General features: G+C 45.9%; 2 protein-coding genes across 3 annotated transcripts in view; one reads left to right on the top strand and one right to left on the bottom strand.

Moving 5' to 3' along the window:
• lancl1 (LanC antibiotic synthetase component C-like 1 (bacterial)) overlaps positions 1-9,399 on the top strand; it is a 43,105-nt gene extending 33,706 nt beyond the window's left edge. Inside the window, exons 11-12 of one of the 2 annotated variants that reach the window (XR_014619803.1) lie at positions 7,352-7,400; positions 8,059-9,399. The gene's annotated coding sequence lies outside the window, so the exon portion shown is untranslated. The remainder of the gene's footprint in view (positions 1-7,351; positions 7,401-8,058) is intronic. The other variant, XM_084316686.1, reaches the window with a different exon arrangement.
• A 75-nt stretch (positions 9,400-9,474) lies between these two features.
• On the bottom strand, positions 9,475-10,947 carry LOC311244330 (uncharacterized protein). The gene is made up of 2 exons (XM_084333791.1): positions 10,575-10,947; positions 9,475-10,357 (listed from the first exon to the last, which is right to left on the bottom strand). Exons 1-2 carry the CDS (start codon positions 10,834-10,836, stop codon positions 9,996-9,998), a joined length of 624 nt encoding a protein of 207 aa, XP_084189917.1. The 5' UTR covers positions 10,837-10,947; the 3' UTR covers positions 9,475-9,995.
• Between the last annotated feature and the right edge of the window lie 6,886 nt (positions 10,948-17,833).

Here is a 17,833-nt window from a genome sequence, read left to right as displayed (position 1 = left end):
GGAATTGAGCATTGGAAAAAAAGTTATTAATAACACAGATTCCATAGGGCCTTATATTTAAGTAATATCAGCACGGCTGTGATTCGGTCATGATAATCACAGCCGTGCTGATATTCAGTATAATAGCATGACCTGAGTGTGATATTGCTTTTATACAACAGTTCTACAATCGCTATTTATTAGTTAACAGTAATAAGCGACACCAGATTATGATTTGTTTGTTTATTTAATAATTTATTTAGCTCCGCCAACAAATAGTTCCACAACTGCGCTCTGGAACTTGGACTGTTGCCTAATTAACGGTTATTAATAAAACACCTGTGTGCGGTGGAGTGATACATAGTTAAAAGTCCCAGTGCTGTTATACTGGATATCAGCACTCATGGAATGCCTCTTGTCCAATCAAATGACTTGGAACTAATTGTTGTATAAAATAAGTCTCGAAATAGCCAGTGAATGTTATGCGATACTTTCGCATGTTTGACGTACAAGATTGAATTTGAGGGAATCATTTTGCAATCACAGTAATATTCAACATGTCTAAGCCAGGGTTTCCGTTAGAAAAAATTGTTGTCGGTCTCCGTGACCTGCAAGATTTCAATCTACCGGACAAATGAGATTAATTCCGGTCATAGTTTAGAATAAAGAATGTCATCCTCAAGGCATGTAGATTTATAATATTATTACTTAAAACTAGGCTACTTTTGCGTATACAGTCATTAATTAATATATTCCAAATAAAATAAGTCCCTCGATACTCCGTGCTGCTGCTGACTTGAACTAAAATAGACCGCGTATGTGGGCACTAAACAGCAGTCTGTTATAATCACATTTTTATGAGCTAACGAATTCCGTTATATTGGACATTTGTATTAATTATATCAAGCGAAGAACTGAGAAAGCAGAGAGGCGGCAACATTATCGTGGTTTGCGTGACGACTCTCTCCACCTCGCAACAACTTATTTGCAAAGAGTATGGCGCTGCAGAGAAGCTCATTCAGCTGTTATTGGCTCTTTTCTGGGAACCGCACAACAGCGCCCCCCACCCAACATTGGCTGAAAATGGCCGAATTGGAGTACTGATGGAATACTGCATTGTGCCGTTGCCTCTCTGGCTCTGCAGCTTCACATGCACTCGCACACCCAGCACTAAGCTCTCGCTGACAACGTCGTTGTCATTATTAGAAGCAACGAGGAAACAAATGTAATGATCGTTTCGTTCATCGCATAGGCTATTTAATTTTAGCCTATTTTAATACAATTCAAATAATCAAATTGTGCTTAGACTCAGGGAATTATTTTCACCGGACATTAAGACCGGAGATATTAAATAAGTCGGACTTCAACAGATTTTGCCGGTCAAAAACCGGTAATTACCGGCTAACGGAAACGCTGGTCTAAGCATGAGGAAGTGTAGGTGAAATCATGTTTCATGTTGTGGAAGTTTAATTTCAAATCTGTAATGCCATCAAACGGCAACCTCTAGATAAAACAGCCCCGCTTGGTATTGTTCTTTGTTTACCTTTTTGTTTTGGTCTGATGTGTGGGTTGGGTTGTAGTTTAGTGACTTATTATTATACTGTGAACTTCTCCAGACCTCTCTTGGCAGAGCTTGAGGTGTGGCCAGCAGTACAGCAGTAACAACCCCTCCACCTATACCCACTGAAATCCAATCCACACATCAGACAAAAACTAAAACTGTAAACAAAGCACTGTACCATGTTGTCATCTTTTGCCTATAGAGGTCGCTGTTTGACAACATTTTGAAATTGCAGGTTTGAATGTGTGGCTGTGGGGGATAGGGTATATACAGAAGAAGCTAGGCTTTATTCAACCTAAATCAAATAAAATCAAATGTGTTTGTAAGGCCTGACGACACACGTTAATGTCCCCATGGGCCGGACACGTCTTCTTTAAACAAGTCAAGAAGAAACATCACAATAAATCGAGACCAAAACAAAAACACCATGAAGTCCAAACAATTTAAAATAAATGAATGCAACACTCCCAGACATACCCCACGCAAAGTTAAGGAAAAACTCACTAAAACCTAGCAATAATAATCATAACAATAATCATAACTAGGGCTGTACCGAATGTCATTTTTTAACATTCGAAGCTTCTATTGAAGTATTCGAACGAAGCTTCGAATGTCTATAAAAAAAATATATTACTTAAAAAAAAAAAAAAAAATGTTTTAACTGAATCCTCAATTTGAATAAAGTGATTAATCTGATTAAATTAGTATTTTTCTTTTATTAAATCAACTTTCTTTAATGAATATAACTCATCAGTTTCGTCAACATAAATAATCCAATAAGGGCACGTTGGTATGAAAGTGATGGTGACGTCTTATATTATAATATTAGTGTAGCCTAATCTTTAACTGCAACTGTGAAGAAACCCCCCATTGGTTTAAACAGATTGAATAGACACAAAAAAAAAGATTAGGAAAAAAAATTAAATTATTATTAAAAATTACAAATTCGTATGTTGATTTAGAATTCGAATGTCAACATTATGATCGAAGCATTCGGTACAGCCCTAATCATAACCGAATAATCATAACAATAATAGGTGTGTGCGTGCAAGATTGTGTGACTAGCATTCCAAAGGCTAATTTGTAATAAATGTATTCCAGGAAGCGACCTAGAGCAGGTGAGCAGAGAGTGACATTTAACCGTCAAACCTTTTTGTCTACAGCAAAGCTGATGTGTGTGGCGAGACGGAAAGAGACGAGCAGCGTAGTTTAACCACAGCATTCGGAGTTAATAAAGAAGCCAAAACTGAGAAAGGACCTAGACCCTCCAGTTAGCCAGGCTTGTGGCTCCTTCCTTACATCATTAACAGAGGACTTGAACGGCCCGATTTCTTGTTAAAAGCTAATCTCCCACATTTCGTTTCTATCCTGTGTCATGCAAGATGAGACGATAGAAAAGGCACTGCATGCTATAAAGTGAAAGAATAACCAGGTATATTTACAATCATTGTGACAATGAAACGAGTCATTTAAACAAGAACATTTTTAAATGATTTTGAATGAACACAAATGACATTAAGAGATATATTTCGGAGCAATACTTGTATAGGTTTTGATGTCACGCTTTTATATATATATATAATATATGAAGGCATCAAGCTGATAGAAGCCTGTGACGATTCGATTTTTGTTAAATTTATTACCAGGCAAGCAGGCCTTTATGAATGAATTATTTATACAGTCAGAGAAAAATATGACGTAGGACGTTTTAAGTCTTCATGACAGGTGACAGCCCTCCAAACTCTTTTTGATTAATAGAATTATCTTCGTTCGTAATAGAACTACCCACTTACCGACGAGGATGAGTCGAAGTGAAAGGCTGTTTGTGTAGAGGTTGCATAGCCAACTAAATACTAGGTCAGCAAACTCTGCGTTGTGATGGCTGTAAGCAGCGCATGTTCAAATCATCCACTCACAATATAGTGAGCTATTACGTTCCATCCTCATGTCGGACACCTCCACATGAGGTAAAGAACATTCACCTGTGGCTAGTGCGTTCATGTTGTAACCAATAGATCTCACTGGCGAATTGTACAGCTAAGCCGCCCTATATATGTTTTTTCTCAATGGTTAGGCCCGGGGGGGGGGGGGTTTGGGGGTCAGGTCCGGCGGGAGAGCCGGCCGTAGCCTGCAGACTGTGGGGCTCTCGATGGGTCTCACAAGCGCATGGTCTTTCACTGACTGCGCTAACGAGGCAACATTATAGATACAGGTCTCTTCTCATCCCAACAGATCAGGCCCTTAATGTGTTTTATCACCTCGACATCGGTCGTGCAAAATGTCAATAATTATTAAAGCAGCCTATATTGCTGGACGTTTGAACAACCTCACTGACTGTCATTTACATTTCAGGAGTTCCTCTGGCTCTATTGAGATATGTATGTATGTATGCATGTATGTATGTGTGTATGTATGTATGTATGTATGTATGTATGTATGTTAGGGGTGGACGGTATAAACGGTATGAATTTGCTCTACGGTATTGCTTTTCATTTATTTATTTATTTAACTGTATTAAACAATATAAAATGAATTGGCCATAATTTACTGAGAACTAATGCTTACTGCTGTAACCTACTGATAACACAAAGTAAATCTGAAGATTATTATATAGCAAATGCCTTGGACAACTGTAGCGTGTGCTTGTTTATACAGAGCCCCTTTCATGACTGTGATGCAAGCCCTGCTTGAATACAGGGGCAGGGCTTGCATCACAGTCACAAAAGGGGCTTGTTTATACAGAGCTGGTGGTATGACTTGCTGGCTGAAATACGGACGAGAGGGAACTAGGTAGCGGGGCTCTATTACTTTTAACATGTGCTTAAACCCAGTATTCTCGACAACGGAGTATGGTCACAGATCTGCTGCTATAAAAACACCTATGGCGTTTGTTATTGCTTTGTCCCGGTCTGAATTAATAGCGAGATGCTGCTTGAATGCCACAGGGAGCTGGGTTTGCTTCTTCAGTGTACCAGTGATATTCACATTCGGGTGATGCCGTTTCAAATGCGTGATAAAGTTAGCAATAAAGTTGAACAATGCCGGCAACGTAGCCCCTTTCGTTTGCATCACAAGTGTGCATCACAGTTACGAAAGGGGCTAGCCGACACGTAGCTTTAGTGCGATCCACCTGTCTTTGTCCATTACTGTGGTTACATACATACATACATACATACATACATACATACATACATACATACATACATACATACATACATACATACATACATACATACATACATACATACATACATAATACATACATAGCTCAATAGAGATAGTTCCCCCAACGATACCCAACCACCAAACCATTCCCGCTGGTCTGCCCCGAATATCAAGACCTAATCCTCAATTAGTCTCCATGTACAGTCTCCACTCCTCTGCACTGTATTATTAAGAGACTTAATCCTGTATTATATTCCATGTACAGTCTCCACTCCTCTGTGCTTTTTTAGAAACCTAATCCTCTATTAGTTTCCACGTACAGTCTCCACTCCTCAGCACTATGTCAGAGCGGCTCCATCTCCTTCCGCCATCAGGTCATAGTTCTGTGTGGTGCAAATGTGGTCTTTTCTGTGCTTCCTATTCTATCTGCACCCCCATCTTCTGACTTTTAGTTTTGAACACAATACTCTTAGTTGTCAGTCCATTCACATAGTCTAGTCGCAGGGCTACAGTACCACTCTTCTCCGAGACCCTCTGTTTTCCAACTCCCTCATTAGTCGTCTCCTCCTACACCAGATAAACGCCTCCCTGTGACACTCCACGACGTCCTTCAAACCCTGATTTCATCCGTCAGACGGGGTCTTTGCCACTTATCTAGATTCAAGATTCATGATTGTTTATTGTCATGTGCAGTTAAACAGACAGTTTGCCGTACAATGAAATTCTTACTTTGCTCGTCCGCCCTTCACACAAAATCAAAAAATACACCATAGAAAAAATATATATATTAAGGTACCGTATATATATATACAAGTCAAGTCAAGTCAGTTTTATTTGTATAGCACATTTCCAGGCAGCGGCAGCTGACACCAAAGTGCTTCACAAGCAAGTTGATAAAAACAAAATAGTGTGAGGCAAGGTATAAGATTAAAAAGAAAAGAAAACATAGCAAAGCAATGAAAGCAACAAAAACAAAACAATATGGTGCAAGATATAGGATTAAAAACATAATAAAGCAATGAAACAGGGCACAGTGAGTAACATTAACGTTATTGCACGTTCCGATTCACAGTGTCTACAGTATAAATATCGAGTCACAGCAGCAGTCAGGTCAGACACCTAAATCTAGACACCTCACTTGAAGCCGTCCTCCTCGCTTTCTATGGAATTTACCACTAAGTCAACCGTTTTTATCGCTTCCCGGGACATTTGTTTCTCACAACACTCAAAAGTCTGATCGCGAAGGGTGTTTTATCTCCAAGGCCCCTTCTGTCCTCGTCCTTCCGTGCTGCATTACTAGTTCCAATCCGTAAAACGCACTCCTGGTGGTCACTCTCCTACTGCCAAACGGGCCTCCCCTGCACCACAGCTGCTTCTCCGGTCACCTCCACCGAACACAGTGGCCCGCCTACTTCTTTGAGCCGCTACTAGGTTTACCTGTTCATACTCTCAAGTCGATGGGGAAGATGGCCGTCCTCCGTTTATCCCTCCTTACGTACGACCCGATGCATCCTCCTTCCTCAACAGCCATAGGTCCATGGCATCTTTATCTGTACCCATTACATCGACTAGTGGTTTGCGCCAGGTGGGCTGTGTGTCCTGCGTATTCATATCACAATATTCTTTATCACCTTTCTCTCTCGTCTGTTCCTTGATCTCCATTGTCTTAATGTGAATGAATGAATAAAAGATTATTTTCAAACAAGTATAAAAACGGAAATATTCATTTGACATATACAAAATGAATGAATGAAGTTTATTTTTCGGTCTTGTTTAAAAACAAATCAAACGCACCCATGTGGACTTACAAAAGAAAAGAAAAAAATTAAGAAAAATCACAATGTACATATTCAAGGCAAGCTCACACACAAAATCCAAAATCAACGACAATCAAAAGATAATAAAAATACCACAAAAAGAGAAACGGATAAACAAATCCTAGTTTACCCTGTTTGAAAAGGAGTAGGAAGATGTATACTTTAAAAATAATTCCTACCCCTTTTTAACTATCACAAATTATAATTTAATCTATTGTTAATTATATGTATAAACGCTGTATCTCTATACAATCCAATACATTTATATATAAATACTTTTATATAAATATACCTATACATATGTAATATATAATATATATATACCTACTGGTTGCAGTGGCTACCCTGTCTGCTCAGCAGCTGTCCTGCTGTGTCCTTATCCCAAAGCCTTGCTTCATCAACATGCTCCCATCCCCATACTAATCAATTATTTCTATCTTCCCCATAGGACTCGTACATCTCTGCTACATTAACCGTCTCATCTCTAACCGTCCAAGCCAGCGAGATTATTTCCTATAAGGCCACCTGTATTTGTGTAGCTTTTCACTTGCGAATCCTCTTATTGTGAGGATTACAGTCATATCGGGTTACTCATTATGATATCAATTATATATATATCTATTTATTTTTTTTAAAGATATTTTTAAGTGCTTTTATTGACGGGAGAGTTTGGAAATTGGGAGAGTGGGAGAGATGGGGAGGACCTGCAACACATGTCCCTGGGCTGGATTCGAACCCAGGACGTTGCGATTACGCTGCAAGCATAGTTACGTGGTGTGCCACTGGGGGCGCCCCGATATCAATTATATTTCTGATCTTCTCATTCCAGTCTCATGCCCACCGGGGGACCTCTGTCGGGAGAGCTCCTATATGAACAGGTGACCTGATTTATGATCCCACATAGCTTATTCTATTCCTGAAGTCATTCCGCCTGAGAATCCTCTATTGTGAGGCTTCATATAATTCCAGGTGAACTTATTTCTCCTTGCTCTGCTAACGAGCTCTAGCCCCATTGGACACTCTCACTAGTCCTTCATCTGAGGCTCAAGTACAGTACATCAAGCGATTTCATATATTGTCGAGGGCTATTCACCACCTGTGAACCTTCTGTCACGAGGGCTCAGATAACCGGTGCCAGTTTCTTCATTCCACTCTATAGAAGCTTCTGTGGCCAAGGGTCCTGCTTCCTCAGCCTCCATACAGACACCTCATCATCACGCTTTTCCCCATCCATGTTTGTCAGTCGGTCATCCCTCCAAGATACATACCTCATTCCATTGCTTCATTTCATCCCAGAGCCCCCTGCCTTCCATCAGGCCGGAGTCGCTCAGCCACTCGTCCCATGAAGTTTTTATCCTGTCAATAAATACCCTTGTTGCGAAGTCCGTTAGTTGAAACGGGAGTTCTTAACGAACGTTCAACTGAGAGACTTGAGCACCCCCCACTCACCTAATTTGCAAATCAGTTGAGGTCATTGACCGTGCTCCTTTTTTTAAATGGACTCCTCCTCTCCCCGTCTTGTGCTCCTCTGTTCAGGTCACCGACCACCTCCCTGACATCACCCAAGCAGCAGGCACCACCAGGGTTGGCCCCGTCTACAGGGGGGGGCAGGCTCCAGAGCCCCCTGCCTTCCATCAGGCAGGATCCGCTCGTCCGCTCATCCCATGATGGGGCCCGCGCCAAAAGTTAACTTTAATTTTCAACATTCATTCTGTCAATAAATACCCTTTGCTTTCATCAAGTGTCGCGAAGTCTCTTGTTAGTTGAATTTGTGATGTGTTTAATGGGGTTAAGCCCAAGATATTCTTTATGTATTTTCAGACAGACTATTCCTTGCTCAAAATAAATTGCAATCGCGCCTTTACTATAAAACCTGCTTTCTTTTGCTACTTAAAAGTAATAAAAAAAAATCCACCCCTAAAACAGAATTCAGATATAATAGTCCTATCGTCTTCAGCAGTCCAATCAATAAATGTGAGATGATAAAACTGCTATTCCCGAATGCTAGAAATGGAAACAAAAAAAACTACATTTTTCAATGCCAAAATTAAGAGCTTTTCTTAATGATGATTATTTTAGTGGACATCAGAAAGTTTGTTTGAGGTTTTACATTCAAATAAAAAGAAAAAAAAAACTTTTGTATTTTCATTGTAGTGCCAACAGTACAAAGAACAGTTCCCTCTGTAAAATCACCCTTTGAGACCACAGTGCTGTCAGTGAAGCAGCTTTATGCTGCATTCGTTTATGGTTGGAGGTGGGAAGTTGGAAACACGTAATCTCCGAATCCAAATGTACTCCTAAAACAGCTAATAACATTAACGGTATACAATGCGAGTGGTCGTGTTGAAATTATATCAGATAACGCAGAGGCTTATACTATGGTTGAGAAATCATACCCGTGTTTGCGGCGTGCCGTTTTATAAAAAAATAAATCCTAGTAAGATGTCGGGATTTCCTACCTTGGAGTTATAATCGAATGCAGCATTAAGATTTGCCAGAGAAAGAGAGCAAAAAAACACACCTGGCTTTTACAGAGGTGTGTTTTACGCCCACAATGCTTTGCTGAGCAGTCCGAATAGAGGAATGAAATGTTGTCTGTTGTAGATTTGTTTTCCTTTAAGTGTGTTACTCTGTTCCTTCAGTAAAATAGGATGAATGGTTTTGTTTTCTTCTTGGCATCATGTATAGCACTTTGCTTTACGCAGAACGAGCTGCAACATATCCTTTATGTTGTAGATGAATAGAGTAAAAGTATCGTCAGTAAATCAGTATTAAGGAAACACAAAGTGTGTTGGTACACACCGTGCCATTTGGTGTGATGTATGCTGTCTTGCTTTCCCCCCATCAGCTAAAACAATAAAAGTAATTTTTACAGATTCTGGTCTGGAGTATTGTTTTGTTTTTATTTTAAAGCCTTTTATCAATCCAAATAAAATCTCATGCCTCACTTGCATCATGGCTAGCCCTAGAATGGCTGATATTCCATACATTGCATGTATTCCATATACAGCCATATAACTTGTTGGGGGGGGGGTTAAATGTGTTGCCTAATTGCTGTGATTTGGGGTCAGCTTTTGTCATAGTATCAAATTCTGTCAGATTCACAAGGACCACATGCCTGGATGGCAAACGGCACCAATGACATGACGACATCCGTTTATGAGTCAGGTGTGTTTACAATAGCCTCTCACCATATTTGTGATCAGGTTTTCATGTGATTGGTGCTGCTGTGTTTGCCATGATCCAGTCGCAGGATGTGGTCGGTGTGAATCTCGTGGAGATATTTTACTATAATGTTTTCTAACAGAACTTTTAAGAGGAATGACGAGAGCTGACCCCAAGTCGAGTGCACACACAACGTGACCAATGATATTCTGTGCCATGGGCTGAATATGGAATACATGCAATATGATATATCAGCCATTCTGAAAGGCCACATCATCATACCCTACTGCAACCACAAAAAAAAATCCTTATGATTTTGTTACAAATATATCAAAACAGGCCTCACACGACATGTCCTCTTGGGAGGTGTGTGCAGAGTGGGGGCATGAAGGCTGCCCCCTGGCGGGCAGCATCTGTTGCTGCTGGACCAGTTGTCTCAGCACGTCGTGCAGCGCGGCCACGTCCTTCTGCTTCTCCTCGCGCGCCTCTCTGCGCACGCGCTCGTCGTACTCCCGCTGCTCCAACAGCCGCAGCCGCTCGCGCTCGTTGAAGTCCCTGTCCATCTCACTGAACATGTCCCTCATCTCCGCGAAGAGGTTACTGTCCGAGTGTGTCCCCGCCCTCCTCTTCCTGGGCGGGGGGGCAGGTGGGGCACGACACGGCGACTCTTCTTTAACAACAAAATACAACAACAACGCCGTCGTTAGTTATATATATATATATATATGAGACAGGCGGCATCAAGAAATGCCTTTGTTATGGTAAAATGCTACTCATTAAGGTGAGCTACTGTATTTGTATTAATCCAACTAGATAATACTGCGCCTAGCGCATACTTAACTTACTACATAAATAAAATATTTAATATAATGTACTTTCTATTCTACCTCGGGAGCATGATATGGGTTCGACAGGGGTCTGGGTGGCGGCATGTCCTCGCAACCTGGGCAGATCGGTTGTTTTTGGTTGTGGGCCGAGTATCCGGTCCACCGCATCGTACCACACAAATCTGTCCTTCTCCTTAGCTGAGCTGCCACATTTTCGCACCGCATCCCGTGCTTTTAGGTATTGATGCCTCAGTTTCTTTACTTTAGCGCGACATTGTTCGGTGGTTCTGTTGTACCCACGGCCGTGCAAATACTCTCGCATTAGTCCAAAAATTTTGGCGTTTTTGTGGGTGTTGTCCAGTTGTATGTTTTTGTCTGCCCAGATTTCAATCAAGCATTTGATTTCTCCAGAAGACCAGTGTGTTCCTTTCGCGGTCATTGTCGCTGATGTTTCGAACAGGACGGATGGACAGTCGAACAGTTATGACGTCGTGTCGTCGTCACGTTGTTACAGCAAGCCTCTTCCGTGATTTGGTCAAGTTGTGTTCACACTCAAATCGTTCCGTGCCCGGGGACGCCTGAATCGTTCCCCAGACCACCTTTTGATTGATTGATTTTATTAACAGATTGCAGAATGGGTACAATACAGTACGGCTAAATACACACAATTGTTAAGGGGATGCAGACCAGAGAAAGACTTTCGTCTTGTTTACATCAGGGTCCCCCATTTTCAATTAATCATAACATAACGTATGACATAGATATACAGTACTGTCTGTTACATCCAGACATTTATGACATACAAGATATACAAATATACAGTACTGTTTCTTTACAGACAGTTTCTAAAAGAGAAAATATACATTTGAGGCTTGAGGGGGAAGAAACTACATTTGGGGGGGGGGGGGGGGTGGACAATGTCCACTGGACATTTACCAGGGCCAGTTTCGAATTGCAGCCTCCCGTAGGTGCTCTTTGAGAGCAGTTTTGAAGGTGGTAGGGATTCACATTATTTTACGGGTGTGGGTAGGGCGCTCCACATTGTTGTGGCATAATTGCGAAGTGTGTTTAGTTCCTTGTTTGAGCCGAATCTGGGTTTCACATGATTTGTGGAGCTCCCTCTGGTGTTGTGGTCGTGGTATTCACTGGCCTTTGGGAAGTATTTCGACATGTACATGGGTATCCCAGTGGTGTAGGGGGGGGGACAGGGGGTTCTCTATGCGGGGGACTTGGTGCAGCGGGGGAAGCGGCTGGTAGGCCCTGCTGTGCCAAGTGTGCCTCGATACGGAGATACTGTGTTTCTCGCTCAGCGGAGTCGAGGGCGAGAGCGGCCAGCTGCGCCGTGACGGCGTCTAGGGAGTGAGCGAGTTGGTTGACCCGGGCGGTCTGGCCGTTGATGATACTCACAGACTGCTTCTGAAACTTCTTCCATTCCTCGGTCTTGTGTACAGCTGGTGCTGTCATCGTGGTCGTGGTAGTCTGTGAGACTGGGGTCTGGAGCACAGCCCAATTGCTGAATACACAGGAGAGGAGATAGGAGCAGTTTCAAGGGTGTTTAATGAAATGAGCAACACAGGAATTGGGGGGAATAGAACAGGGTTATGTTCTGTCTTGTGGCTGCCGTGGCGGCAGCGAGCGAGCAAGCGGTCCTTGTGCTTGTCTTGGGAGCTGCTGGGCTGCAACGGGTGAGCAAGTGTTCCTCTTCGGGGACAGGAGACATCCAGGCAGGGACGGCGGTCCTGGATAGTGGTAATTAATACCACGACAGCTTCTGGTCAGCGTTGAGGAGTAGAAGTAGGCATTCCATCAGGGGAGGATTGAGTGCAGCTGTGAAGAGTGAGGTGCCTGACCGCGTGTGAATTAGGGGGATAGAGTGCAGCTGGGCGTATGAGGGTAAAGGGAGGGGTGGATGGAGAAGGAGAGGATGAGGAGGAGTGTGTAGTGGGTGGAGAGGGGGATGAAGAGGAGCGTGTGGAGAACGTGAGGGGAAAAGGAGGGGGAGTGAAGTATGCCCGTGCTGTGATTATGACAGTCCTGGTGTTCCTCGTCTCTTGGCAGCGGTTCGAGGGACAGCGTGCGATGTTTAGCTATCGAGCTAACTCGCACACAGGTAGGCTCTGTGCCATCAGGCATTAACGCTGGTGTTAGTAATGCTGCTTGTTGTTCTGTTGGACTACCGAGTTGTGTATCGGCGCAAGGGGCACGATGTCTGGGTGAACGTCCCTCTGAGTTGGACGTTTTCCAGGCTGCCCTGGAGCGCGCTGCTAATACTAATGCTATAATGCTGGGTCACTGTTCTAATGTTCCCCACTGTGGGATGTCACTAGGCATAACAATGCTGGCATTGGTGATGTTGCTTGAGTTGTCCCGGGAGACAACCGAGTTGTGTATTGGCACCAGGGGCAGGATGTCTGGGTAAACGCTGTTGTTTTCCCTGTTACCCTGGAGCGCGCGGTTAACGCTATGCTATGCTGGGCTACTGTTTATGTTTGTCTCCCCGCTGAGGGATGTCTGTCTACAGTCTTCCCTTCTCTTAACTATTCATGCTGACGGTCAATCGGTGTCTACTGTGGGAGTATTGCGGGGGGGCTTTGTTTACCTTCTCATGGGTGAATGGGCTGAGGTCTAGGGCTGGTGTGCTGTTTGTGAATATTATGAATGATATGCGGGACTGGTTCTCTGGTCCGCATCCCCTTAACGTTGTGTGTATGGGCTAGCCCATTCTACAGTATATTGGTGGTGTTTTAGTTCATTTATTCATTAACCCCTTCATGGTGCACACCACAGTGGAGGTTACTGGTTGCAACCACCACTGGTGCTCCGTGTTTAGCATCAGTCCTTTGCCGCTGACATGTTGAAACAGTGCCCCGCCCGGCCGACGCCATGAGGTGGGTCGGCCCGGCGAGTGGCTGGTGGGCTGTTAAAGCCTGTACCGCCACGGTATGGAATTGGCAGCGATTAGTAACTTTGTTCAAATTGCTATTTTTTCTGTCAAAAATGGTGTCTGGTGGCGGGGCCATGAGGGCCAGCCGACGTCGGAACATCGCGCAAGGTTGTTGACGTTATTAGCTTTGACCTAGCCGCAAGCTATAACCGCAGGGAGGTTCCCTCCTCAGGGCTCCCCTCTCCGCAGAGGATCTTGGTCTTCCGCTGGAGCGCGGGCGGTATTTGCCCTAGGCCCCACACCGCCTCACGCCGCGCAGCCAGAGGTGAGAGCACGGCCTCGTCAGCGACTATGGCGAGGCCCTCGACAGGCGGCCATGTTTCCCCTGCCAGAGGTATCCTGGGCGTTGAGTCAACAGTCAACAGGTGTCCACAAGGCCGACAGCCTTGGCGGCCGAGGGATCGGCCATGTTGGATGAGCACGGCCTGAGAAACCGTCGCCGTCCTGCCGCGAGCAGCCCGCTCTCCGATCACTCCCTCCCCCAACACCAGCGGAAAAGGGGCTCTGATTCGTTTCCTTTGGCTGCGGGCTGCGAGCCTTCGTTGAAGCAGCCCCATGTTTCGCTTCTCATGGGGACAGGGGCTGACACCCAGTTGATGGCTGAGCCTGGGTCTGTCCGTGAGAATGTTGTGCTGTCAAGCGGCTCCCACACCATAAGCTGTTTGGTTGAGCCTGGTGTTACGTCTGTCAACTACAAGTGTTGTCAGCAGGGGGGCTCGAGACCTTTTTGAGGCACACAGTGCGGGCTTCCCCGACCTCGCCTTCGCCAGGCCGGGTATCATGTTGGTGCCTCCCACTCCTGAAAGATTGGCAGTGGTCTCGCGGGCACGCGTGATTTGGGTTGTAATAATATCACTGCAGGGCTACGGTGTGTAGGAACCCATGGGGGCCTCACACCTTGCATGTCCAGCTGCAGAACAACTCCTCAGCATGTTCTGGAGGGGTGTTCAGTGGGGGAGCTTTTGTCACCTAGACTGATGTCAGCTTCCCCCGTATCAAACCGGCCCTTTCTGTCGGGGGTCCCCCCTTGGGTGCGATTGCCTCGTGGGTAGTGTCAGGGTCCGATGTCCCGACTCCACGGAACGCTCTGCTCGCACGGGTCCAGGGTTGGCTACGCACAGCGGGTGGGACCGGGCCGCCTATCTACAGTTCCTAGCGGACCTGCGCCAAATGGCGGCGGGTGCGCTGGGAGTATCATCACATATGGCTACAGCAGTACCATATGTCGAGGTGGATGGAGAGAACGCTGAGGCGGAGACTTGTATTTACACAACCCCACCCGTTTTCGGGTTTGGTACAGACCCTATTGTCAGGGTCACCAGCAGTGACAGCTCTGGTCAACGAGATCCAATCTCTGTGGACGAAGCAAGCCATCGTCGTGGTGTTTTCCTCCCGGTATTTTCTGGTGCCCGAGAAATCGGAAGGGGGGGGGGGGTGTCAGACCCATGCTGGACCTGTCCCATGGGAAAGTTCAGCATTTTTTGGATCATCTCCTACCTAATCAAATCAAATCAAATTTATTTATAGGGCCCGACAACACACGTTAATGTCCCCATGGGCCGTACAGGTCTTCTTTAAACAAGTCAAGAAGACAACATAACAATAAGTCAAGAACAGAACAAGAACACCATAAGGTCCAAACATTTTTAGATGAATGCAAATAAATGAAAGAATGCAAGCACTCCCAGACATACCCCACGCGAAGGTAAGGAAAAACTCACTAAAACCTAACAATAGGGAAAAAAGCTCCACAGGCAGTGTGGAGGAGAGAAACCTTAGAAGGGCCATTCAAGGGGGGATCTCCCTTCTTAGATGTTGGTGATAGTAGTGTTGCAGACGGACAGTTGGTAAGCATGCACTCATGTGTGTGGTGAAACACAGATGAGTGCATGCAATAGCAACTGTACATTTTGAAAAATTAAAGATAGAGCTAATAGCGATAGCAACTGAACATTTTGAAAGATTAAAGATAGAGTTGATAGCGGATCTATTTGAGGCACAGGGGCGGCGCAAAGAGGGTCACGTCCTCCCCATCTTAGTCACGGGACATTCAACACTCCGGTCGTTGCTCAGGGACAGCCGGAGACAGGGAGATAGGGGGTGGCGCAGAGAGGGTCGCGAACTCCCCGACATCATCGCGGGACATCCGGCACTCCGGTCACCACTACGAGACCTCCGGAGACAGGGGGGCACGCAGAGGGGGTCGCAATCTCCCGGCCTTCGTCACGGGACGTCCAACACTCCGGTCAACACTCCAGGACAGCAAGTCATAGGGAGACGGGACAGGCGTTAGACAGCTCATGAGATTGTAGTAGGCGGACATAGCAATAGATACAAGTGGTAGGCATATATGTGAATGGAGTAGATATATGAAGTAAGCGTATTATGTGAATAGAATAGAAGTACTTAACCCAGCAATGAAACCGCGTTGACTGTTAATCTGTTAACAGTCTGTTAAAACTGTTAATCAGTTGACAGGACCACGGACAGACGGCGGTGAATAACTGATCCAAGGCCTCGGAGGTGCATGTAGAGCAGTCACTACAATCTTGGCCAAGACCCCGAGGCATCCATCACCTTAGTCAGCGCCAGGAGACGGGCACTCAGAGAGAAGGGGGAGGGAGGGAGGGGGGGGGGGAGTTAGAGAGTTCCCATGTTTGTGGTGCTGCAAAGGAGCAGACATGTAGTACCCTGTAGTGCCATGTAGTACCATGTCGGTTTTTTAAGTAGTGGTTTAATGACGGCTGATTTAAAGGCCAGGGGCACCACGCCAGTAGACAAAGAGGTGTTGAAGATATTGAGTAGGGCAGGGCCTAGAGTTGGGAAGAGTTTTTTGATGAGAGTTGCTGGGAGAGGGTCAAACAGACAGGTTGAAGGTTTAGCCGCCCCAACCAGTTTAGAGAGGGCACTAAGTGAGACGTTTTCAAGGCAGCATAGCGTATGACTGGAATCAAAGTCAGGGGGAATGCCCGTCAAAGGTTGGGAGGGACTCTGATTGTTGAGTAAAGCAACAATTTCATCTCTAATGAGGTCAATTTTCTTGGTAAAAAATGTCATGAATTCGTTAGCCGAGAACGCATACCTGTTGAACACTGTCAGGTGGGGGCCTGGTTCTCCTCCATAGACCTATGGAGGTAGGATTCGCATGCCCGATCTTCCATCCTAGGGCTTACCTACGCTTCCTTTGCAGGGTTTAGCGTATGAGTTCGGCTTTTCTCTGGCTCCCCGCATCTTCACCAAGTGCGTGGATGCCGCACTGGGGCCTCTGCGTTGTCAGGGGTTACGAAGTGTATTCTGCCCTGACGACGTTCTGGTCCTTGGCGGTCAAGGTGGATCGTCAGGTCTCATACCAGGCAGGTGGTGGAATTCCTACCAGCCTGGGGTTTGCTGTAGACTGAAAGTAGAGTACTCCTCTTCCCAGTCAACGGGTGGAGTGCTATGGGCATCCCTCTCAGAGCGTGTTATCGGCACGCTCGGGAGGTTCCGTCCTAGGACGGTTACGGCGCTGTCCGTGATACGCCTGCTCGGTATGATGGCATCTGCTCATTCCGTGGTCCCTCTTGGCCTCCTCTTCACCCCAGGAGGAGGTTACGGAGGTGGTTTTTTTCCAGTATGGAAATAGACCCGGTGAGAGGCAAGTGGAAGCGGCTAAGGTTCCTGTGTCAGTACTGGGGGACCTCGCCCCTGGGGAGGGCCTGGGGTCCTCACCAGGGGGGTCCCCATGGGCAGTAGGCTGTCACACGTCACGTTTTTCACCGACGCCTCCCTCGCTGGAGACGCGTCGGGCCAACGCAGTAGGGGGCAGCTGGCAAGCCATGCTGCCCGGTCTGCGCTACGTTCAATGTGTTGGTATTGAAGGCGGTCCTTCTGGTCCTCAAACAGTGTTTGATCAGGACGGACAATACGACGTCAGTGTCGTATATCGACAGACAGGGAGGAGTACGCTCCCCCGTCTGCGGCGGGCGGCTGGCTATGGGCGTTCTCCATCTGCGCAGCCTGAGGGCTCTCCACATCCCCAGCAGGGTGAATGTGGGTACAGGTGTGATGCCGCGGGCGGTCCTCACCCTGACGAGTGGGGATTACGTCCGGCCATAGTCAGGCAGGTCTGGGACCGATGCCGTGGCGGCCTGGGATTCTTTCCCCCCATACATCTGTTAGGTCAGTTGTTGGGGCGGGTACGTTGAGGAGCGCAGGACCTTGATCCTGATTGCGCCGGACCGGGGCGCAGCTGTGTGGTTTCCGGTCCTAATCCAGCTCTTGGTAGCCCCGTCGTGGCCTGTCCCTTGGTCATCGCGGGCCCTCTCTCAAGCGCACGGGTCTCTGTGTTAGTTCTCTGTGCTGGGCCAGCCGCTGATGGTTTGGCTGGTGAGAGGGT

The sequence above is a fragment of the Notolepis coatsorum genome (genome assembly GCF_963971535.1).
Source record: "Notolepis coatsorum genome assembly, chromosome: 1".
In the NCBI taxonomy this organism is placed as follows: domain Eukaryota; kingdom Metazoa; phylum Chordata; class Actinopteri; order Aulopiformes; family Paralepididae; genus Notolepis; species Notolepis coatsorum.
The sequence above is the reverse complement of the archived record's forward strand: the minus strand, read 5'-3'. Positions and strand labels throughout refer to the sequence as shown.